Source organism: Dermatophagoides pteronyssinus, unplaced genomic scaffold (genome assembly GCF_027571235.1).
Source record: "Dermatophagoides pteronyssinus isolate colony J.1.1.1.1 unplaced genomic scaffold, Derpt_VIB-CSIC_2022.12 sq0061, whole genome shotgun sequence".
Taxonomy (NCBI): Eukaryota; Metazoa; Arthropoda; class Arachnida; order Sarcoptiformes; family Pyroglyphidae; genus Dermatophagoides; species Dermatophagoides pteronyssinus.
This window is the reverse complement of record NW_027461581.1, coordinates 66,654-94,104: the sequence shown is the minus strand read 5'-3', so window position 1 is coordinate 94,104 and position 27,451 is coordinate 66,654. Positions and strand designations below refer to the sequence as shown.

General features: G+C 28.4%; 1 protein-coding gene across 1 annotated transcript; it reads right to left on the bottom strand.

Annotated features, from left to right (window-relative positions):
• Positions 1-6: 6 nt before the first annotated feature.
• LOC113791850 (uncharacterized) lies at positions 7-27,172 on the bottom strand. The gene is made up of 4 exons (XM_027341685.2): positions 25,788-27,172; positions 18,122-18,810; positions 1,757-1,811; positions 7-1,642 (listed from the first exon to the last, which is right to left on the bottom strand). Exons 1-4 carry the CDS (start codon positions 26,701-26,703, stop codon positions 357-359), a joined length of 2,946 nt encoding a protein of 981 aa, XP_027197486.2. The 5' UTR covers positions 26,704-27,172; the 3' UTR covers positions 7-356.
• Between the last annotated feature and the right edge of the window lie 279 nt (positions 27,173-27,451).

Genomic DNA, 27,451 nt, shown 5'->3' with positions numbered 1-27,451 from the left:
ATAGAGAATCAATTATTGCTTCTAAATGGAGTAAATAAGAATGGGTGGAGTTAATAATATTAATAATAACAACAATAACAGTGGAAAGGTGAAGAATAAAAGAATCGTTTTCTGTTTTTCACATCAATCAAACAATCAATATGATTGATACATATAAATGATTATCTAGTTAGTGGTGGAAAGAGAAAGAGAGACATTTATGTATGTGTATTATGCTTAATTTATTTTTGAAATTTATATGTGCAATGTGCAATTGTGGAATCAAAGTAAAATAACAATCCGGTCGATATTCGTTATCCAAGATAATTGTAAATGTTGATAGATTTCTGATGACGATATGATAGAATTAAATTGGATTAATCGTTGATGAATACGTTGGTCATCGTTGAATTATTTTTTTCATATTTTTTATCATCATCCAATAATTCAAGCACCGGTGATTTTGATGGTGAATGTTGTCCATTTTTTATAATGCTGAGATCAGTTGGATTGCACTGTTCTTTTTTATTATTATCATCATCACTTGATGCTAATGCCAATGGTGATGAAGATTCATTGCTCATTCGTTGTGATCGTCTTTGATTTTTATGCTCCATTTGTTCATCATTTTCATTATTATCAAGATGAGAATGATTATGGCTATCATTAATGTTGTTTTTTTTCGGTGATAATAAAGCCGTTCCATCGGAATTATTGGATCGATATGAACAATTTGAGATGGCATCATTTTCATCATCATCATCATCATCATCGACTACATCATTGCCACCTAGATTATCATCATCATCACTTACAATACGGTCATCATCGACATCATCGTCGTCGATAATCTCATCATCAAATTCCTCATAATCCTTTTTGTTCATATTATTTTCGATATCAATAGACATGATTCCATTATGATTATTTGATTTGACTAAAAACCCGGCAGGTTGTGTAATCGATGCGGCAGCAGCTGCAGCTGCTGCCGCTGCTGCTGCCGAAAATAATGAACCGGATACATGACGCGATGATAGAAGATTATCAATCGAAAACGGATTCGTTTTGGTTGTTTCTTGTTGTTGTTGCTGAAGATGATAATGACGATTTGTATGATGATGAACATTAGATGAAGCAGAATAGCTATTCGGTGAATTACCATTAGCGGTCAGACCAGCTTTCGATCCATTCATATTGGCCGCAGCAGCTACAGCAGCAGCAGCGGCTGCCGCTGCTGCTGCGGCATTGAAATTACTAAAGTTGATAGAAGATGACGGCGATGATGATGATGATGATGTTGATTTTTTCGATTGAATATTCATACGATTTTCGAATACATTTTTTAGAATCTCATTACACCCGTCGGTGGTCAATGCATCAACTAACAGGGCGAACAATTCACCGCCAATCAAAGTTTCCGGCTCTTTTGCATAAATATTTAGACAACGCATCTCGCACAATGTTTGTTGTATTGCCTCAGCTAATGTGGCAGTGTTAACACCGGGTTTATTTTTCGATTGCAATAAACGTTTGGCCTGTCGTTCCAATTGTTTTTTCAATTTTTTTTCCTTTTTATCTCGATCACGTTTTACAACCTCATCTGGCGGTATTGGTTCACCACTACATGATTGCGGATGTGCATTATGCGCTGGCCTTCCTGGTCCTGTGGTAAATTAAAAGAATAAGATTAAGATTAAATAAGAATTCAAGAAATTCAATAGAAAACGATTATTATCATGTTTGAGAAGCCAAAAAAAAACATCAACAAAATGTTTACCTTTTTTCGTGTTTTCACGTTTACGCCATTTTGCACGTCGATTTTGAAACCACACCTGAACCATTTGAAAAAAAAACAAAAAAAAAAGTTAATAAAATTTGAAGTAATCAGAAGTAATATAAGAATAAAAAAGTCATCTAAGTTCATTTTTTTAGTTTTTCAAAATTTTATTTTATAACTAATGTGTCAGCGATTATTATAGGAAAGAAATAAATACAACGATTTTTTCAATTGACGAAACACGAATGGTAAATTCTTGAAAGAAATACAAAAATATAGTCAAAAACTACATTTATTAAAATAGCAGAAGGCCAATCTTTTCAGATGTACTTATTTTCTGTTAATTAAATCCACCACTATGAATGAAAAGATCAAATTATCATCATTTGATTGAAAAATTCCCAAAAAATTGTGTGAATTGAATTGAATGAAATCATCTTCAAACACGAACAGACACACACACAGGAAGATAACCACCACCCTCTCATTCTCATCTTGTTTCAACAACGAATTTTCAATTCAAAACATAATAATAGCCAATAATACAAATGGAATTGGAAGCTATTTTGGCTATTTCTACCCCCTCCCTCAAGTTGTCTGTATTTGATTCATTTTTTTCTCGTGTTTGTATTTTAAGTTCGATTCGGTCGATTATTATTATTATCATCATCATTATTGGCCTATCCCGTCATCATCAATTGGTTAATATGATCGAATCACGCAAATCTGTCGATACAACATTGAAGATAATTCTCATCATCAATATTTGCAATTTCCTACAATTCAATTCCATTTTTCTATCAAAAAAAATTGTTCAATTTTCGATTTATTCTGTATGTGTAGACTTTATTCAAACAATGATAAAATCGTTTAAAGTTTCCTTTTATCTATACATTTGAAATGAATAAAGTTGAAGGTATTCAAAAACCAAGAATAATTTATTCTGATCAACTTTTTTCCCCTATGTCGAATTTCAAATGGAATTTAATTCTTAATTATAAATCAATCATTTAAATAATAATAATATTTATAAACGATATTAGAGTTTCTATTTTTTTACAGAGAAAAAAATATTATTGATCATCAAATTTGAAATACAATATGAATAAATCGATTTCCAATTACCAATCATTTGTTTATTTGATACAAAAAAGTCTAGCCATATATACAAATTATAATGATTATTATTATTATTGCAGTAAAACAAAAAATATCATTTTAGCAGATGGTTATTACGATGTAATTCTGGATTCAGAATAAAGTTTATATTTCTTTTTGCCCATTATAGATGAAAAATTTCAAAGAAAGAAAAATGATGATGATGATCATTAAGTCTAAAAGTCTTTGCCAAATTAAGCTCATAATTAATCAATCGTTAAATCATCTCTTGTCATTGTATGAAGCAAATTAAACAGAAGACAACAAATAGAGGAAGTTTTTTTGAAGAAATAATTTAATGATTAAAACAATAAATATTGAAAAAAACCGTTTCCAAATGATACATCGACTAATAAATTGAAAAAAAGGGGAAATAAAAATTCAAGTTTATTTCGGATTATAAATCAATTTGAAATGATTTTTTTAATTATAAAAAAATAATTATAATTATTTTTCCTCAACAAAATAATTAACTGTTATGGCAACGACATTAAAATGGCAAAGAAAATTAACCTGAGAGTGAGTAAGGTAATTGTTTTTACGTTTCCTCACCAAAATTCAATCAAAAAAAAACTTTTAATCGATGAATCAAGATATTATTATGAACAACGTATATTTTCAATTGATTTCTATTAGAAAATCAATTGAAAAAAAAAGAACGGTACATGTTTGATAATCAAAAAGAAAAAAAAATTACGTGATTTCAGTTATATTCAAAAAAAATGAGAATCATAATCATAATCATTGTATAAAATTTGACATAATTATAAGTTCGATTTTCATTATGGTCATCAATTATTTGTCATTGGTCATTGAAACTTTTTTTTCTTACATTCACACACAAACACACGCACACACATCAACACACACGAGCTGGTTTGTGTTTTTGGAACTGTTGTAATTCAATACAGGTACTGGAAAAATTGGATAAAATAATCATTAAAAAATCGGTTTGGAAATCATCTAAAAAAATGAACAACTACCATTAACTACTTGAATTGTCATCATTGTTATCGTTGTTGTTGTTGAAATTATTATTATAATCATTATCATTCAGTCATTCGATGAGTAAATAAAATTTTTTTCTGTATGTGAAACATCTAATTATAATTCAACTAATTACCCTCTCTCTTTTTCTTTCTCTATTTATTATACAATAACACAAAAACATATTTATTTACGAATGCTTATTGGATATTTTATGTGACTATGATTGTCAGTGAAAATTGATTAATGGAAATCCATTTCCACAGCCTCAAACCAATAAAACCAGAATTAGAAAGAAAAAAACATTCATAATGTTATGGAATAGACGACAAGAGTCAGGTCAACAGGAAAGACGTGCAGGTGATGAACAATGAGGGTTTACATTTTTGTGTTGTTGTTTTTTTTTGGTAAAATAAAATGATGAACCAAAAATTGAAAAAAGTGGTTCTTTTTTTCCAAATCATGATGAACATTTAATAGTAGATATAACTCAAATGACCAAATAAACAATCATCATCATCAACTTAAGGAAATTGGAACAATAATTTATTTTTTCAGTTTAAAATCAAAAAGAAAAACTTCTGATAATAGAAACGATGATGATGATGATTGTTGTTGTTGTTGACACCTAAACCACCTTAACCATACCCATTATGATCATAAGACCAACAAAAAAAACGCACCCATTTTATTCATCACACAACAATGGATCCGCTTTTGATTCGTCAAACAAACATCATTAGCATCATCAAGATTTGATTATTGTTATATTTTGAAAAAATTACAATAGGAAGATTTTCATTAAATACATACATGTGAATAAATGACACGATACAATTGTATTTGTCAGTTTTTTGATAATGATAATGATCGATGTCTGGCTTATTTATTATTTTGTAATAATGATCATCATTAGTAATTTGGTATCTATTTTTTCAAGTTATTTGATTGAATTCAAATCAAAAGAGGAAAAAAAATTGATGGAATTTTCAAACTCGACCATCATCATCATTATCATTAATCGTATCGTTTATGATCTTTACATATATCAAGGTACAGGAATGATGCAAATATCGAAAAGAAAATATTAATGACTATTGCTTATCATATTCAACGATGAACACTATTTTTATCAAACATCAACAAGAAAAATCCAAAATAATAAAATCAAATTCGTCCCAATTTGGTCATTTATATAGAAAATCAAAATGGAAAGCAAAAAAAAAATTCATTTTATTTCATTTTCAAATAAAAAAAACTGAACATTGTAAAAACATTTTTCTGTTTTTGGTTCGTGGTTAAAGCAATGTATTTAATGAGTATAAATCTTCTCCAGGGACCTCATCATAGACCATGACCAGAAAAAAAACTGAATAGGATGTGAAAAGTTTCTGGTTTGTTGTGTATATCATCAGCAGCAACAACAACAACAAGGGTATAAAGAGATTCGAACGAAACGAAAATTCTGTAACAAGATAATTATCAAAATGGGTTTATGGTGGTTCAAATATAAATGGAAAAAACAAGGAAAAAAACTTTATGATGATGACGAATCTTTGAAATCAGCATTGTAAAACCATAAAAACATTCATTTTTTGACATATCATCTATGTGCGATATATGTAGTGCAAAAAATAACAAAAATCGGTTACATAATTTTCAACCCGAATAAAAATTGACTGAGTAACTTTTTTTGTTGTTGTTGTAGCATTTATTTGCAATACGCGAAATAAAAAATCAAAATGATGAATTCAATTATAAATTGAAAATAAAAAATAAATTTAGAACCAAAAGGTGTATGAATAATCGGGTAAAACCATATTGTTATCATTGCAAAAATTATAGAAATTTATTATGAATGACAAAATCATAAAAACCAAACATCTGTCGTATTTGATCACAAATAAAAGATTGGGTATAATCCTTAGATACCAGAGAATAAAACACATTCGATCAGATATAACAGGATAAAATCAATGAATATAATGAGTGAATCAGTTTTCGATAAACGAATAAAATGAATTTTTTTTTGATGGTCAAAATCTCTGGAGAGATATGAATGGCAACAAACAAAAAAAGAATTTGATTGTAATCATCAATTTTGTTTATTTCAAGTTTGACACACAGATTCTGACACAAACAACAAACGTTTTCCATTTTGATTTTTTTTCCGAATGAAAATGAGAAAAATCAGGTTCATAAAAAATGAATATTGTTATATCATGATGAAGGATTTCAACCCCTTCCAAAAAAAATGACAAACAAGAAAAAAAATCGATCAAAATAGAAAAAATGTGTTATAGAATAGAGAAAAGTAAAATAATTAAAATTAATTGCTCAAATGCATGCAATTTTTTTAATTTCTAACTGAATTAGTCGATAAATTTTAGACAAAAACTTTGTTTAAAAAAAATAGAATTGAAAATTTTTCAAATTGAATCATTTTTTTCAATTTCACATTCTGTGATATGATTTGTATTGATTTATATTTTGTTTATGCATTGGACATCATCAGTTTTTTCACCACTTTACCATTATGATTTGGAAAAAAATGTACTGACCGTATCTTAATAATGATAATAATAATATTTACTACACCTAAATTATTATCATCATCATCAAATATAGTTGAAATAAATAAATGGATAGATGGATAAAAAATCGATAGGAAAAAATCGATTTAAAAAAACCTATTCAACCATAAGGGTATAATCATTTTTATTCTGAAAAAAAAGAATAAGATAGATTTCATCAATTTAAAAGATCATCATCATAATTGATTGGTATAAAGGTGGAGGTAAATCATTATTATTATAAGTATTAAAATGATAATGGCCAACAATAATAACTGGATCTCATTTATTACTTCATCATCATCATCATCATTATCATTATCAATAAATAAATGGATAGGAGAGAGAGAGAAAACAACAAACTTTAATTTTTATTTCATTGGACCAAAATTTGCAATTTAAATGTTTTTAATATTCTGATTACCTTGCAATGATATCCGATTCTTTAAATAAATGGAATTTTCAGTTTTTAGTAAATTATTGATCATTCAAATGAGTTACATTTATTTCAACAAAAAATTTTTTCCCCAAAAATAAAAAAAATTTCAAATTTAAGTTAGAAATAAGAAGAATTCTTGAATTTCTAGTTAAAAATACAATTAAATTTTCCATTTTTTTTATTTGCAAAAGGAATTTCCTCAATAAAATTCTTGAATCGATTTGTGTTGGTTCACAGTTAACAATGTATTTTCGAATGTCTACTATTGATCGTCAAATCGAAATGAAAAAAAATAATTTTTTTATTTTGCCATAAAAGTAATTGGATACAATCAAACTTTTGTTTTATAAATGAGATTCTAACGAATGACAATTCTAGAAAAAAATTACCATCATTAATTTGTTTGAAATTACCGAAAGAAAGAATATCAAATCTATTAGACAAAAATCAATCAACTTTGCTGGTAATAAAGATATTTGATTGGCAATTCTATTTCAAAACTGAATTTCGAATAATTTGAAAAATTTCATCAATTTGTTTATAATTTTCAACAACAAAAAATAAATCAATAATTTCATCAGAAACTAAACTAATCAAACTAAAGTATTATTTGATGAAGAAATCTTAATTAAACAAGCCATTCAAATGAAATGAATATATACATTCACAAACAGAAGCCAATCTGTGTTGTGGTAAAATACCACACACAACATATAAATGCTTAATAATACTGGTTTATTATAACAACGAAGAAGAAAAAAAATCATTCTAAATGGCCAAGGCGTGTATGATAATGACTAAATGAACATCATCATCACATTAACGTAAGCTTCATCATCATCATCATCTATTTTATAAATTTGATAACCAAATTGAAAAAAAACAAAACTTTTCGCAAATGATTCATTGGAATTTTTTAAAATCAAGAAAAATTCAAATGGAAAGATCAACAAAGAATAACAAGCAAAATAACTAAAATAAAATCGGATTCATAAGCCACGACTTAAATCAGAATCAAATACACTATCATTCAAGTCACAACTATAGATCATCAAAACTCTATAGCAACCATCATTTTTTTCTGATCTTATGTGGTGGCTTTTTTCAAAAATAAAATGAAAAAAATAAACTGTCACCACCACCACCATAATAAATAACTTATATATAAATGACACGCCTTTTTTACTGGCTTATTCATGTTCTAAACATTTTGTATGAAAAAAAAGAAAGAAAAATAATTCTTAAATCTTGACACACATGAATTTAACAAAAAGCAGACCAGAAAAAATAACGAATATTAAAAAAAAGCAGATCATCAGTCAAACTAAAAATGCAAAAAAAAATTTGTTAGTCTTAATGTAATAAGAATATTTATTTGTTAGTGTTGAAAGAAGAAGAAACAAAAAAATTCGGTAACCTTTGACATTTCATATTCAGACACAAACAAATTTGTGGCACATCATCGATATATTAAAAAAAAGGTCAGAATCATATTTATTATCCATGGACGATGATTAGATTTTCACCAAATTTTGTTTTTCGATTTGATATATAAATCATTATCTTAATTGAGATTTAAGTTGAGCTTTCTTCAAGATAATAATCATCATCATCACATGAGCTTTATGTGTAATAATTTACACATCATTGATATACGTATACAATGATACGAATACCAAAAAAAAATTCCATCAGAATCACATAAGAATGGTTGTTGTTGAAAAGGTCACACACACAACTGATTTATGACCATTTCAGCAGCAGGACACACACACAGACAAACAAACAGTAAGAATTGCTTCTGCTTGAAAGAACGAAGAAAATCAACGATAATATCGAAATAGAAAAAAAAAATTAATTCAAATGGATCAACACTAATCAAATGATTACTTCATTCATTCATTCATTTAATATATTCGTTTCATATCAATTTTATTAATTAAAATACCAAATCAAGCGTAATAAAATGAAAATGAATTCTAAGCTTAACAGAAAAAAAATGTAAAATTATTTTTCTTTTCAGGTCAATTACAATTCTAGAATCAGAAAAAAAAACACACACACAAAAACGACTAGGGCAGAGTTAATTATTATCTTTCTAAAAATAATATATTGAATGCCATACCCAAAAAAAAAGAAAATTTTTCGTTTCTGATGATGAATCTAATTATAATTATAAAACAAAACAACAACAACAAAAAACATACTGCAGTTACATATTTGCAGTGATCAGATTAGATCATCAAAATGTAATGGAAATGAATTTGAAATTTGGATCTCCATACAAGACAAAGCAACAACCGAGGTAAAAAAAACCGGGATATTCTGTAACGATTGATAATAGAAATTACCTTAAAGTATTAAGGGTTTGTTTCATTTAATTCGGTTGTGACGACCGCGCGTTGACATCATCATCATCATTATCAATAATTATTATATCGGTCTAACAAATTAATGATGATGATAATAATAATAATAATTATGATTATGATGAAACACACACACACACAATCATCATTATTATCATTAGGATTTAGTCGCCATAGTAATAATAAATTACTAATTAACCCTATGTATTTTTTTAGTAGTGTATTTAATTATGGCGTCCGTTCGGTTGTTGTGTGTGTGTGTGTGTTCAAATAGACAAATGGATCATCATTCATTAGAAAAGTATTACTTCCAAAAATATATCTCAAAGCTAAAAATTAATAATAATTACAATTTTTTTTTGTTTTCATATTAATTATTGATTGATTTGGATTGATAAAGGTCGAAAACCACATTTCTACATTATTTTTTCCTCAATCCTGGATCATCAATAAAAAAAATACAATGTTGAATTTAAAGTTGAATGAATTTAGATCATATCGAAAATAGCCTTTCATTTTGTAAAAGTCTGAATTGAATTGAATCTAAATGAAATGAAATGAAATTACAGATATACCGGCTGTGTGTTTGGCTATCACGATTTTATTTCCATTTGCTTGCTGGTTTTATTCACTGTCAGTGGTGTTGTTGTTGCTTGTGTATGGCAAGTCGCGATACTTCAAACGAAGAAATCAGAGATAATCGACAGCAAGTTTACCTTCTCTTTTTTTTAAAAAAAAAGTTAATAGACTTGTTATATATTGAACAAATCTGAAAAATATTCCTTCATCAAATAAGATAAGAAAGATTATAATTGAAACGGATTTTCTTTTCTTTTTTTTTCGTATATGGCTCACCATCTTGATCATGATTCTTTCGAAGATGAATTGGAAAAAAATGGATGAACATACGATCACACAGTCAGCAGAAAAGCTTATTCAGAAAGCACACGCACCCAAATTTAATTAATTGCAAACGGGGCCAATTTTCACTTCATTGTGGCTTGTGGTCTTCGGTTCATTGGCTGAATGATTTGGCAATAGTCATGGTGATAATGGGAATCGATGGTTTTTTTGCTTTGTTGAAAAAAACTACCATCATCATGGTCAAGATAATCAGGTATTTTGAATGCAACCAAATTTTTATCCTTGTTTTTGTTGTTGTTTTTCATTTTGATGGTGTTGATCATCATCATCATCATCAATCGTTTTTTTCAATTTTTCATAGATTGAAAAAAGAAGACTCCAGAATGATGATGATGACAAGAACAAAATTGTTAATTAATTTCTAAGCGTTAAAGAATTAATTAACTTTTTTTGTAAGTTATTTTTTGTTGTTATTTCTGATCGTTCTGGCTAAAACGATGATAGAGGAATGAACAGAGTGCATGAATAAGATAAATGTATTTTACCAAATTGCTTTTCCTAAATTAAGACTGAATTTTCTTTCTACACATACATATAAATGATTGATTTGACTAAGAAACATATGGATAAAGTAATAATTAACTATCATCATAACAACAACAACAACAACAACAAAACAAATTCAATCAACTTAAACATACATCATAATCATTGTCTCGGTCAAATTAGCCATTGATCTTGGTAAATAATAAACTTTTTCAATCAACAAAACGAAAAATTGTCAATCCAAAAATATGATTCACACGATATCCATGATTGACATCCTAATACATCTTTTATGCATTGATTGTGCGTTAATCAATAACAACTACGAATGATATGATCAAGTTTTTCAATAGCAAAAAAAAAATCTCAAACAAACCATAATTACCATGTAATAAAAAAAAAAAGAAATTCCTTCACCTGTGAATGTTATTATTTGTGTTGTGTGAAATTTAATTTAAAAAATTCATTACATGAAAAAATTATCTATTATTTTTTATGGTAGAGGAAAACAAAAATAACCGAATCATTTTTTTCAAATGAATGAATCAAATCAAATTGAAACCAAATTTAAGCAACAACAACAACAAAAATATGTGCAAAATTTTAATTAATTAGCAAAGCAGCAGTAGCTGTTATCTACTACATCTAATAGAACATCAAAAACAAAACAAAACAAAAATCTGGCCGACACCTGAACATATGGACATGACAAGCCTGGATAAACCAAACAAAAAAAAAGAAAAGAAAGAATTTCATCAAATTAAAATCAGGCGAACAAATAACAAATGAAGATATCACCACTAACATCTACCAAAAACAAAAATAATCAGGGCCAATTGTTGTATGATTTTTTTTGCGTGGATGTATATCAAACGGCGGCGGCATCCAAATATTCAATATGTCAATATCACCTGGGCACTCCCAACACCAATATCATCATCATCATCATCATCATTCACACATTATCAACTGCCACATATCTCGCACCTTTTTTTCTATACATTTCATTCAATTCTATTCTTGCCTTGTAAAAAAAAATTTCGATTTTATTTCGTCAAACACACACAGGATTTGGAGATTGCCATAAATTTTACCTGTAAACGCACACAGAAACAACCATTTTGGGTAGTTGTTTTGAGTATCGTAAGTATTCACACAACTAACAAACATGATGATGATGTTCTCAATAATGTCTGTGTGTGTGTCTATGTGCGTGTGATGTTTAATTGATGAATCCTTCGTTATTCGAATTTTTGATCGTGATCACTTCATTCATTTAAACATTACATACACACACAGATACATCACACATTTGTAAATTGGAATGATCAAAAGAAAAAAAATGATAAATAACAAACTGAAATTGAAAGAGATAGAGAAAGAGAGGGAAAGAAAAAGATTTACCATTCAATTCAATTGGATTTTTCTTCATCCTGTGTATGTGTGTGTGTGTGTGATATAAATTATAATTGAAACCATACCAAAATCAAATGAATGAAAACCGAAAAAGAAAAATTTAAGTTCATCTATTCATTCATATAAACATTTTTTCTTATTTTTTGGTTCAAAATTGATACATAATTTCCAATTATTTCAATGACAATGATCGATATAATAGATAGAGTGGATGGAAAAAAATGAAATTAGAAATGGACCAAACAACCAGCTGTCCAACCAACATTTTTTTTTGTCTGTGTGAAGATGTGTTAATTAAATCTGAGCCAAACTAATATCGAAATAATAAATCCATCATATTTAATAGAATTGCAATAGCGAGAAAAAAATTGTTTTCCAATTGAAAAAAAAATTGGTAAAACGAGAATCATCAACATCATCATTCAATGACCATTTGGTTGGTCATGTTTATCAAAAAAAAACTATAGATTTGATTAACAGATTGAAAAAAACAAACGAAATATCTATTCCATGATATGGATATTGAAATTCATAAAAACAACAACAACAACAGTAAAACATGAAAATGAAATATATTGGAAAATTATCACGAATCTAACTATATATCACACCATTTTTTTTCAATTCAATATTGTATATTATGATCATCAACAAATTGATATGTTGTGATATGATGATCTCTGCATAAATAATAATAAAAACAACAATTTTTTTGTTTTGTTTTTGTTTTATTTCGTTTTGGACTTTGTATACAAAAAACATAAAATATTATTGATATTTGCATAGCATGAACGTGTTGTTTTTTCATTTAAATATTTTGTCCATTTTTTTTGCTTGATCAAATGATCAAAAAAACTAAATTAAACTGGATTCTCAATTTGTGTGTGTGTGTGTGTGTCTCAATTACCACACACAAACAGTTAACGAATGAAATGAAAAAATTATATTTGCCACAAGGCTCTTCAACTATTGATCAAACTAATTCATTTTAATCATTACTAATAATTGGCCTATTCGAATCAATTTTTAACTTATATTTATATATTGACAATTTAAATTTTCAATATACGATAATTTAAATCAATTTTTTTGTTGGTTTGATGATGAAAACAAAAACAAAACAAAAAATTAGATCATTGAGTATCTAGCCGCAAGGGCTTTTCATATGGGAATCAATTTTCAACATCATTATTATCATCATCATTATCATTATGATGATAATCGTTTGATAATCTTTGGGTAGGGTATATTGGTCGACCGTCATAGCTCAATTATCATCATCAAAAACAGTGTCTTGATGAAAACTTAAGAAAAAAAATTGATTCCACAAAATAAAAACAGAAAAGAAAATTCGACTTTCAATTAGTTAAATAATAATAATTATTATTTTGAAGACGATGATTCAGATACATACATAACTCACAAACACACACACACACACACAAAGACGCACGTCTTTCGCTTTAAAGTCGAATAAAATTAATTAGGTCTAGACTCTGGAACCTGAATCCATGATTGAATATAAATCTAACCAGATAATAATAATGATGATAGTTTGAGTACACAACAAATTAATGATGAAAATTGATGCCTTCCAAACGAAAATCTCTATGTTCACTGTATATTCCAAGGTAAAGGTTGCTGTTGCTGCTGCTGAGAAGATTAGAGCCATTTTTCTACGCAAAATTTATAAGGAAATTTTTTTTTGTTTGTTTGCAAACACATCGCCACTGTGAAACAATGTATACTTCATCATAAATAGAAAGGTAGAAAAGAATTCAAGTTAAAATTGTGATGATGATGATGATGATGAGTGTAATTGCTGCTAATAATAGGGCTTGGACATTTGAAAGAAAAACGATGAAAAAAAGAGAAATGAGCAAAATAAATTATGAGTTCAAGACAAAGAAGAAGAATTTTTAACGCAAAATAAAACCATGTGGCTATCATCATCATCATCATCATTTAAGGCTAATTATCTCTTTTGCTCGTTAAATTCAATGAGATTCTCTTTCCGATGCTGTATTATGTCGCTTGATTTTTTTTCCAGTGCGGTGTATACAACGTAAAAAACAATTGTTTGCTTGTATTTCAATTTTTCCGTTGTTGGTTTTTTCAAAAATCTCTGCATGTCTTTTATAATGGTTAGTATTCGTAATAATTTTTTTTTGGTTAAATTGATTTCATTCTCAAGAAATGAGAAAATATGTCTTGCTTCGCCTTGTTTTAGCTAATTTCTCAGGATAGACTAAATTGATTGTATCAATCAGTCAGTCAGTCAGTCAGTCATCCATCAATGATCAGTCGTTGAATTCATCCAATTAGTCGTCGATTAGTTGATGATTAGTTCAATTTGCTGAACGATCAACCAAAATTATAAAGAAAAAAAAATTAAGCTTGCTTCAAGCCAATAATCTTTTTTTTTGTCGAATTATTTTCTATTAGGGTTGTGATGATGATGATGATAAAAATTCATAATAATCAATTAAAGATTAAATTAATCAACTTTAATTTAAATCAATTCGTCTATTTTGTAGCATGTACATATTTGATTGGGTGGATCACATCGTTATCATCATCATCAAGATGTTTTTTCCGTTTGCCACGATAATTATCATAATAGCTACTACTGCTATTTGCCAATGGATAAAACATTCAAGTAGTAGATGCGTCATTGTTTTTTCATTCTCCTGTTTTCATCATCATTATACTTTTATTTCATTTTTTTTCAACAACAATTTCGATAATAAATCATCATTATGATTGTCATTAAACATCATCAACATCATCAGGCTAGGCTGAAATTTCATTTCATTTTTTTGTTTTTGTTTTTCATTCCGTCATCATCATTAAAAAATGACTACAACATTGAACAACAACTGATTGAATTGAATTGAATTAAATTGAATGAATTTTTGAGATAAGAAAAAAAACGAAATAGACAGGTAAATGGACTTCGATCTTCATTCGGACTGTACGATCAGGATGATCATGATGATGATGATCATCATCATCGATCTAAAATCATAACGAATGCAAATATATTATGGGCATGTCATATGTGCTAAGCAAATATTTACATTTGCAGTTGATTCTAATCGGAATCCAAAAATGAATGTTTGATTGGTAAAACAAAAACAAGCAACAATCATCTATAAATCGAAAGAAAGAGGTCAGGCATCATCATCATCATAAACAACAAAACAAAGGTGAAATTTATCGAAAAAAAACATCTTGCTTTCAGTTTGACCGGTGCCAATCATTCATACGCATGCAATCAACACCTTACGATATTGATGTGTATCGATCATTCATTCATTCAAAAGTTTTCAAAGGTGAAAATTGGATGTGCAAATTGTCGTTAGTTCATAATGCAAGAACAGATTATTTAGTATGATCTTATTCACACATCATATTGATAACAAGAAAATTTTTCTGGTTAAAAATCTGAATTTAAACTTGAAAAACATGAATCAATTTGCAAATCAAACAAAAAAACCGGCTGTTCACACTCCACACAAACATGAATTTTCTTCTGCATATTCTGTACGATAATTATTTGTTTGTATATGAAAATAAGATGAAACGAATGTTTAAATTTTGTAAATTGGAAATGTATGCAAATCATTTTTTTTCTTTCGTCTTTTAATGATGAAAAGAAAAATCCAATCGGCAATAATTCCTGTCTCAAATATGATCAGGACGAGCGAAAAAAAAGGTTCAAATTTTGTTATTAAAATTTACCATATAATTTGAATCAATTTTTCCAATAGGTTTTTTGTTTTGTTTTGTTTGTTCTCATATGATTATTGTCGTCGTCGACTATAATGTTTATCAATGTTCACCATACACTTATTATCATCGTTTTGTTTTTTAAATAGCAATTTTCGCCTATTATTGAAACAAAGAAAAAACATTGTTTCGAATGATAATTTTCGAGGCAAATAATAATGTATTGTGTTGATTTATGGCCAAACATTTAGCAGGAATTTTATTTTTGTATTTCCAATAAATCAGTTGAATAGTTACAGAAAAAATAAATCGATCTTTTTTAATTTGAAATTTTGAAATTTTTTTTTCTAAAAAATTCAACATTTTTATTTCGTAACATGTTTTCATGCATCATTTATTGTTGTTTTTCTATGAATTAATCAAATGAAATTTACGGTTCATTTTTTCTCTCTGTCACACACCGAAAAATAATATTTAGACAGATAAAGTGAATGAATTCGAAATTTTTGGTTTGTGAATAAAAAAACATCTATACTCTTTTCTTTGGTAAAAAAAATCCTTATCAATCATCATCATTACCAAAAATATATTCAATTCGCTAATTCGATTCGCCTTTATATTTTTACAACCATATATTTGACACCATATTAGGATCTGATACGAAAAATGTATCGAAATGATCATGCCCTCTGACCAATAATAATAATAATAACAAGAAGAAACAAACATTTTGCCCTCTACCTTTTGTTTAGGTGTATATATGATAATGACATAAATAACAACAACAAATCGATCATATGACAATGACCCATGTATGTATGTTTTCACCCTTATTGAAGCAATGACAAAAAAATGACCATCAATGGGACTCGTGTCTCTTGATTCTTTCCCCGAATTTATTTCAGTTAAATTTTTAGCTCTGATTGATTGGATTCGTATTGAATTATACCCGAAAAAATATATATTCGATCTCTTATTAGTATCGCGGTGTTTTTTTCTTCAAATCTTTCAGTTCAAGTAACGAATTGATAACAAAAATCAAACACAAATGAAAAAAAAACTACAACATTATTGCTGCTGCTGTGTAATTCGACAGGAGGGACAAAACAAAAAAGAAACTCTCTTTTTTTTTGTTAGTCCATGTTTGATTGTTATTGTGTGACTTTGAAAATAGAAATTAAAGATCGATCCATCAAATCACAAATCTATCTGTATTTATGAATTAAGTTATTCGAGTATGTTTGTCAGACTTCAACATCATCATCATCATCGTCATCAGTCATCATTCGGTTAGATTGAAAAGGTAATATAGATGAAAAAAAAATTCTTTGGTAAAAAGTAGGTGGTGTCATTCATTCAATTCATATTTTTTTTTGTGGCGCGACCTGTCGCGACTTTTGTAACTCACCGACACAAATGAATGCAATTGATTGGAATAAACGGAATATCAAACACAAACACACCAGAAATGTATGTGGTGTGGTGGACACATCGATCAATCGATCGAGAAAAAAAAATGCAAAGAAATTGATCTAAGAATGAGATTCAATTCAAAATCAGTGGCCAGAAAAGCAAAAAAAACTGATTGATACACAACAAACTAAAAGAAATAGAGTTATATATTGTATAAAATGAAAATAAAGTCATTTTCTATCATCATCATCATTGATTTTGTTTCTGGTTTCAATGTTACCATAGACAAATATCGATTCAAGGTAGAATGAATTTGACATATAACTATTTGGCTGAGGTTTTTCATTTTTGTGTCTATTTGTTTGTTGTACACAGCAACAGAAAAAAAAAGTTGATCGCATTTTAATAGTACAATCAATAACAATGTAATTACAATCTACAAAATAAAAAAAACGAAATACAAATGTACACATTCCACAATTGAATCATCATTGAATTGAATAAAATTGTAAAGGTAAGTGGAAAATGATAATATTCAAGCCTCAATCATCAAGTTTTTTCTTTCTTAGAAATCAACAAACAAACAAACAAACAAACATAATATCATCATTAAATTATCATCAACAATATCATTGGTTGACCTGAATTAATTTCCAAAATATCTCATGATTTTTATCAAAGATGATCATCATGATTACGATGATGATGATGATGAGTCAATCTGATTACATTGAAAATAATTATATATAATAATATATGAATAGAATTAGACAGTGGTTAATTAAATTGTCATTTGTACGGGAATTCGTTTATTGTAATAAAGAAAAGTTAAAAAAGAATGAAAAATATATTTATATGGCACCTGTACCTGTACTCGTGATTCGACCAAATCTAAACGCATTGCCAATGCTTCACGCATAAACACATCCGGATAATGACTTGCTTCAAATGCTTTTTCCAATTCTTCCAATTGCCAGCCATTAAAATTCGTACGTGTACGACGACGTTTACTATCTCGTGAATTTTCTTCATCATCACTACCACAATCACTGGCCATACTTGGTGAAGAACTACGACGTGATAATGAACTTGATGTACCACCATTACGATGATGATGATTATTATTAATCGAATGATTATGATTATTGCCGATTAGATTATCATCATTATTATTAGACATGTTTATATCATGATCATGATCATCAGATGAAAGTATATCTGGTGACATACAAATATCAAGATCATTTGCTGTCGATGATGCTGAATCATTATTATTATTATTATTATTATTATTATTGTGATATTTATCCATTATACTATTAAATGTATTATGACGATTATTACATAATGATGATGTATCGATTGATGTATCGGACAATGTTGGACTAGTTGCTCGTATGGACATTTCGGATAATGGAATCAATTTTGGTAATGATTTTTGCTGTTGTTTTTGTTGTTGACTATTACGGCGGCTATTATTCATCGTTGTTGTATCATGATTATTTTGACCAGAATTTCGACCATTTTTTGTTGTATTCTCTTTATTATTATTGCTACCTGTTTACCAAAAAAAAGCAACAAAAAAAATGTGAATAATTGGAATTAAAATTGTTTAAAGTTTTGTAAATTAAAATATCAAAGATCATTTTTCATTCCATTCATTGCATATTGTAATATTTATAGTAAAAAAAGAATCCAAAATGAGATGACATCTTCATCGATTGATTCGATTTGTTCAGCAAACAGAAATAAAAAACAACTTTTTTTCTTTCTTTACCTTATAATTGATTACTATCGATCACTATAGATTTATATCTAAAATCTAAAGACATGTCAATCGTTTTTGTTTCAATTTGTTTTTTAGCCACCACCAACATAAAATACACCATGCTGACACGGTCTATAGTTGAACACCAAAAACAAAACAAAAACTGAAAGATTTTAAAGCGCCCTATCGTTTGTTCGATCGTTTTTAATTGAAAAATCGTGATCAAAAATAAGCAGAAACAAAAAAAAAAAAAAACAGCTAATCGGATCAATAGCATCTGCAAAATAATTTTGTTTTGCTTTGCTAGTCATAAACGTGAATGTGCTAAACGAACGAATGAATCAAAAAAAAACTAGACAAATTATTATCGATGCGATAACAATGTTGCTGTATCGGAATCATTCAACAAAAAACATAATTGAGATGTTAACCGAAAGACGAAAGCCAAAACAAGCAATAGAATTGACCGAGAAACTAAAAATCTGGCCGTTTTTTTGTGGGGTGATCATAACACTTATAGAATTTTGCATTTGGAAAAACTATTTAAGAAAAGATTCTATTTTTTTTCTTAAAAACATACACAATCTTTACACAAGTAATACTCATTTACACTTTATCCAATAATGATAAACTAATTGTGAAAAAAATATTGTTGAACGAAGAAATAAACTAGAAAACTTCGCCCATAAAAAATTGAATCTCCCCCGGTTCATTCACCGATTAATTAATTAAAATGATGATGATGATGATCCTCACCTGATCATCAACATGATGAACCACATTTTCAACGAAGAAAATATTAGAAAAATGAATAATGGGAAATGATTTTTTTCTTCGCTTTTCATATTTATTCATCAATATATTAAAAACTTGGCAAAAGCATTGCCAACAAAAGACAAAAAAAATGAAGAATAAATCAACAGTAAATGAAAAAATCAATCAGTCAATGAATCAATCGAATAACCGATCAACCGTGTATATCCAAGTCCAATAACCACACACACACACACATTATTACCTTAAAGCCATTCAATTCAAAGCTAATTAAATTTTAGAAAAATGAAACAAAACAAAACAAAAAACCGATACACACAGATAGAATTGACAAAATCGACACAACAAAGGTATAGGGTACATATACAAACCGAATGAAAGACCTTTTTTTTATAATTAGTCAATATCACGATCGGTTTTTGTTTTGTTTTGTTCTTCCCAAATTGAATGTTGCAATTGAAACATTCATTAATTTGCAACAAAAACAATGAAATGAAAAAAAAAGATTCAAAGTTGACGATTTTTCTTTTTCTTTTTTCAATGTTTGCACCAATATTTAATTGTCAAGCAACGAAAAAAAAATCCAATTGAATCTTGATGGAAAAAAATCATCATCATCATCAAATAATGATAATGATTCATATAAACAATAGAATGGAATAAACAAAAACAAAAAAATAAACAATGAAAAAAAAGAAATGGAAAAAAATTCAATTGTCGAATATAGGCGGAGGCAATAAGAGGTGTGTGTTTATTGCCTTCGTACATAGTACTAAAATAATAATAATCATTATCATGAGAAACAATAATGAAATGAAATGAACAACAAAGACAATAATGATGATAATGATGATAATAAAATCAATTAATATTTAGCTTGAAAAAACAAAGTAATAGCATTGTGTGTGTATGTGATGGCAAACAATACTATTCAACGAACGTAATCAAAAAAATGATTCACAAATTCGTATAAAGAGAATCAACAGTTAACAACAAAGTTTGAGTTCAATTCAATTCATAATCATCGAAGAAAGACCAAAAAAAAAAAAAAACAATGAATCAAAATGATGAAACAAAATGATTATTGAAAAATTGAAATTGAACACGTCCCAAATAGTGTTTGTCGTCCTTCAACACACATAAGGAACACCTTTATACAAAAAAAAGGATATTTTCTGAATAAATCAATATGATTGTGTGTGTTCATTCAAGGTAAAAATTTTTTTTTTCACCTCAATCACAACGAAAAATTGATTTGTTTTTTTTCAATATTGCACAGAAAGAAATAAAACAAATTAAAAAAAATATTGAAAATATTCGAATCAATCGATTTACAATCAATGCACAATAAATCGAATGAAGTTAATAATAAATTTTTGCCAAAGAATTCAATTCGAATCATAAAAAATGATGATTGATGTACGCAATACTAATTATGATTTTTTCGCAAATTGGTCAAAAAAATACTAATAATGATAAAATATGATTGCTAGTTAAACCGGATTTAACTTGACCCATCCTTTTTGCTGCAGATGTTACTTATCACACAAAAAAGCAGAAGTTAACTAATGTTTTAAGTGAATTCAGTTTGTAAAATCGGTGAGAAATTTTTTTCATTGACGAATTAAGCTTGAAGCTTTTTTTTTGGTGAACAATCACGATATGATGATGATGATGACAATTGTGGTTGGCTGATTGGTTGGGTGACAACACCTCACCCACACACATCTGTCATCTATAAATATAGGATGGATTTTTTCCTGGCTACCTTTGTTGCTGTTGTTGTTGTTGTTTATTGCTTTTAATGAAAGAATGAGTGTGATGTGAATGTGAAATGGCTGATTGGCTATCATCAAATATAAGTATGAGATCTGGTGACAAATACATATGGTTTATCCTGGTCATCATCATCATCATCACATTATCATTGAAAAAAAAGATTTGCGTGTTTGGTATGTATTATTCTAAGGAGTGGCACACAACCCAAATCACAAATGTCAAACTATAAGTACATATAAGACGAATAAAACAAAACAAAAAAAACTTAAAACAATGGAAAAAATTTCCAAGATCAATTTGAATTGAATTCACATATAAAAAGAAAAAAAAATTAATGAATGTAAATCAGAAAAAAAAAGAAGAAAGAAAGAAATCATTGAATTTGACAATCATTCAGCTTCATAAATAGTTTCAGTTTCGAGTTTTTTTTTAAATTCAGGCAAGCAAGTAACGAAAAAAAAACTACAACAATTAATTTAATTAGTGCCAAACAAGTTTTCATTATTTTTTTGTCTCTCCGTACTTTAAAAACAACTCCTTTAACTTTTTTTTTCGTATATGACTTTTTTTACGTTTCTTTTTCTATATATTTTTGCACAGGAAACAAAGAGACAGAGAGAAAAAAGTCAATTAGATAATTGTAATTAAAATTAGTCGTCCTTTAGGACAGAAACAACAAACAACCCCTATTCCCTCTGAATTGAATAAATGAATCGCAAATCATTAAAATGAATCACGTACCATATAGACATTTTTTCGGAATCTTACCCTTATATAATTTTAATTATTGTCAGGGAAAATTCAGATTGGATTTTTTTTTAATATTCACTTTTCACTTTTGTTCAGATTTTTCTTTTTCTTGTTGTACAATTTCGTTATCGATTTTTAAATTAAAAAAGAGAAAATTCCAGAGAAAAAGAATATTGTCATCTGGTATTTCATTCACATTAAGATTGACGATTCATTTTTCATTGGTATACTTCCCCATTAATTAATTGATATTTGTAAGTTTTTTGTTCTTAGAAATTTTTTTTTCTTACTAACAATAAGATAATTTTAAACCTAACTAAATAGCTTGGTAGTAGAGATTCAACCACAAAATGTGTTGAAGGGACGATAATTTTTTCGTTTCCCAAAGAAAACAGAAATGAAAAAAAATGATAAATGATACAAAATGAAGATTATGATGGGGTCTCGCTCTCACAACTTACACCACCACCAGAAACCAAAAAAAAAAAATAAAAATCCATCATCATCGTCATCGTCGTGTTGTTCAAAAAAAAATGAAAAATTTATTTTGAAGAGAATTATAAAATTTGAAGAAAATTTAATTATATGTTCATAAAATTTGGTTGTTGAAATTCAAGTCCTTCTTAACCAAAGCAAGAAAAATAGATAATTTTGTTTTTTTTTGTTTTTTTCATTCTTATTTTCTTGATTCATACAAAAGTTGTAGGTGTTTTTGTTTGTTCATAATTTTTGTCATCATCATCATTCAGGTGAATGGTGAAAAATTAATAATGGTCAACATAAAATGACCTCCGACACATAGGGTTTCCGCATATTTTTTTACCTTTGAAAACAGTTCCAAAAATGGCTGACTGTCCAATGACCTGACATATCTAGCGGCTAGTGACCGAATGCTTAATACATTTTAATCAATTAATCATGGTCACCAACCTGAATCAGCAGCAGCCCGTCAGTCAGCCAACCGTTCTGAGAAAATTATGAACGAAAAAAAAACTAATTCATCTTTCACACCTTAACATAAATGTGTAGAAATTGTTGACAATATCATCTGCAATTAAATGTGTTGATAATTTACCTGTCCACACACACACACTAAAATCTATCATTCAATCATTCAGAGTATTTTCCAAAAATATTTTCTACAATCAAACAAATTAAAAGTTGAATTTATAGAAAATCAATGACAGATGGATTATCAAAACAAAATTACTTTTTTCATTTGATTTTATAAACTGAAAAAATCTTGAATGAATATTATTCAAAAAAAAAAACATTTTTTTCGCTCATGATTCGTCACAATCAACACTTCATCATCATTAATGTTATATTATTTGATGACCAAAAAATGTCACTTTCAAAAATCATGCAAATTTATTAGAATAAAAACGACAAAAAGATAATTATTCTATACTGGTCAGAGTAAAGAAGAAAACAAAAAACTTTTCATTCGCCTGAATAATCATAATAAACGGTAGCCAAGAATTATGGTAACACTATAGCAGAAAGAAATTAATGATTTGAAATTCATATAAAATCATTTTATATAGTATTTATTTATGATGAAATGCAAATTTTTATCAAAATTTCATCCTAGATCGTTAGACTAAATGATGATAAAACTTTTGGATGATATATACACCCCCCACACACACGAATGGTTAATTTAAACATTAACAACAATCGTGAAAATTCTATTTTCGAAAAAAATTGTGGCAGGAAATTGGAGAAAAAAAAACAATAACAAGTAAAAACCGCCATTTCGGAATCAGGCACAAACAGACTCAGACAAGAATCAGTGAGAGAAAAAAAGAAAGAATGAATGAAACGAGTATTGACTACTAACTAACTAACCATCACATATACCTACATATTTTTCTGATACATATCGTCACACAATTCACTCAAAGTAATAAAAAAAACGAACAAACTGAAAACAAAAAAAAACAGAGAAAAATTGTGATTCGAATTCCAAATGAGAGACATTTATTCATTCAACCAGGCATTCAGCCATAATGATGATGACGATGATGAACGCGCGTTTGTTTTGTTTTATTTGCTCAAAATTAAAATAAATTCCATTTCTATATCCTATACGGATTTTTTCCCATTTTATTCTATCGTTTGATCCAGAAACAGCAAAACTCGTGGACATTGACTATATATCATTTGCTATCTTTTTTTTTTCTCTCTCTCTCTCCTTCCTTCCTTTATATGTGAAAAGCTGGGTGGTTGCAAATAATTTGCAAAGAGTTTTCTATTTAGGTATAATAATAATAATCATCATCATCATCATAACGGCCATATCCATAAATCATTTGTTTGTTGAATCATGAGAATGGAGAAAAAAAATGATATGAATAGAAAAAGGATGGACTTAAAATAATATTCTTTTTCGTCGTTGATTATGATACACTATTATTATTCAACAATTCTATTACGAATATCCATAGCCATCATGGTCAAGTATGAGACAAAACAAAAAATAACTCTTAACAGGGTGATAATAATGATCCAAAAAAAAAAAAAAAAAAAACAAAAAACAAAAGTTGTTACATTTCATTGTTATAAAAGCTGCTTTTTTTTCTTTTATTCATCATACATCAAACCACACATTATGTCAATGATGATAATGTAATGTGTGGTTCATAGTTGTTGTTTTTTTTTGTAAAAAAACAAGCACAAAACAAGGATACATTATTTGTGCACGACATCTCAATCAAAGTGCCAATTACAAACTATTAGTTAACAAGCTAAAGAGAGAATGAAAAAAAAATTTAAACCAAATGATAATCGTTGGTAATTAAATGGATTTTTTCCATTAGAAGAATATTGAAAACAATAACATGAAAAAAAGAGATGTAAAGGATCTTCTTGTGGAAGCATTATTCAACAAGAAAAAAATTATAAATAAAAGGTGATGATAACATGATCTTAATATTTTTTTTCATATATCTCATTCAAATCCGGAATTCATAATGAAAAACTAATATTTATTTGTTGAGAAAACAAATAAATCATTAATAATATGGCAGATAAATTATGTACTAAATAAATTTTTAGTATAACAACAAGGATGAACATTAATGTTTGAATTTAAACAAACAAAATCATAATCATATAACATTCACCATAGTCATTATTGAGATAATGATGATGTTGATGATGATTATGGTCAATATGCGGTTAAATAATGATACATTTCTATCATCATCATAGATCTGATTATCATTCAGACAAAATGATCATCATCAACTAATCGATGCCTCATCTTTTATGCATTAACATCTTTTTTTCTGAATTGAATAAAGTGAGCTCAAAAGACCTGTACAATTCATTTATTCAATATTGGGTCAGAAATCATTACCATCTTGTAGAATGATCGATATTTTTAGATAATGGCCAAAACCATATGTCATTGATAATATTAGATATTAAAAAAGAAAGGCGAAATCGTTTTAAGTACCTTTACGATTGGTTCCTTTATTAGGCGTTGCATTATGGGTGTGAATATTTTTATTATTATTATTACTATTACTATTTGTTTGCATTGATAGTGTTGTCGTTGTCGTAGGATTTGTTGAAATTGAAGTTGCCGCCGTATTTGTATTGTTCATCACAGTGGCTATCATCATATTATCTTTCACATTACCACCAATCAATAGATCACGATGTCGAGCATAACTTCCGGGTGATGATGATGATGTTGAATGCGGTGATGATGAATTATGATTATGATGATGATGATTATTATTGAGATGATTATTATTATTCGTCAACACTGGTGGTGGATGATGATTTATAGTTGTCGTCGATGTTGATACCGGTGATGATGTAGTTGTTGCAGTTGTTGATGTCGATGAATTTGATGCGGCAGCTGCAAATGCTGCACCAATCAATGCGGATGGTGGTTGTAAACCTAGTGCAGCGGCGGCTGCGGCAGCAGCCGCTGCATTTTGATGATGATGTGTAGCCATTGATGGATTCATCATTAGAAGATTAGCGAATTGATTGAAATTAGCACTTAATAATGAATCAAATGAATAAGCAGCCATTGATGCTAATGTTGATTGAAATGAATGATCATTGGGAAACATTGCCTGATGAGCTGGATGATTAGCAGCCATTGCTGCGGCTGCTGCCGCTACGGCTGTAGCAGATTGTTGTTGTTGTTGAGCACCTAGACCCGTAGCCATAAAACTTGGCATTGTATATGGCGCTATTGGTGATCCAAAATGTGCAAATGGTCCAGGAATTGGTCGACCACCTAAACGTGCTAATGTACCATTTGAAGACGTAGAACTATTACCACCACCACCACCAATACCAAATGCTGATGTTGTTGATGATTGAGGTGGTAATAATGGATTTGAACCTTCCATTGTCAATCGATTTCACTCAATGAAGACAAATCATTCACAAGAGATTCACAGAACAGGAAAAAAATCTGTTAAAGTCACATATCAAGATGATCATCATAATCGTTACTTAATAACAATAAATTAATTAAATTTTGAAAAAGGATTCAGTATGATTGTGAAATTTTAATTACACAATAAATAAAGATGCGATCAATCAACCACCAATATTTAATCAAAACATAAAACGAATCAAAGGTAAAATATGCACAGAACATTCAATCAATCAAAAAATTGAATAAAACAGAAAAGCCCTTTGTTGTGCTGTATGTATGTACGATGAGAATCATTCTTAGTCCAGATTTCAAATGATAATCAAATCGAATGTTTCAACAACACACAGAGATACAGTGTTCGACAATTTGTGAAAACGAACGAACACAGTCCAATAAGTCTATTGACTCTTTTCTCACTCTCTTTCTCTCTCTTTTTTTCATCTGATGAGAGGGGATTCATTCATTTCATTTCAAGCCAAATCAAACACACACGATACAGTTGTAGAATTCAATTCACACATGTGTGTGTGTATGGCGGGTGAGCGTAAAGCGCCCGCCTTTTTTCATGTGTTATGTATGCGAATTTTTTTTCAATTTTTTTCTTCACAACCACACTGGACCACTGTCTGTACGTCTGTCTGTCCATGTTTGGTTGATTGAATTGAATTGAATATTTTTCAACTTTTTTTTTGCTGTTGTTTTTCGGGCGCATACGC

Bases quoted from the DNA above. Each gene is read 5' to 3' on its own strand.
- LOC113791850 (XM_027341685.2), bottom strand. From the start codon at position 26,703: ATGGAAGGTTCAAATCCATTATTACCACCTCAATCATCAACAACATCA. The intron at 18,811-25,787 runs GTACTTAAAACG...TTTGGTAAACAG, and splicing joins TAAAGGAACCAATCGTAAAG to GTAGCAATAATAATAAAGAG. The intron at 1,812-18,121 runs GTACAGGTGCCA...CAAATGGTTCAG, and splicing joins TGGTCGAATCACGAGTACAG to GTGTGGTTTCAAAATCGACG.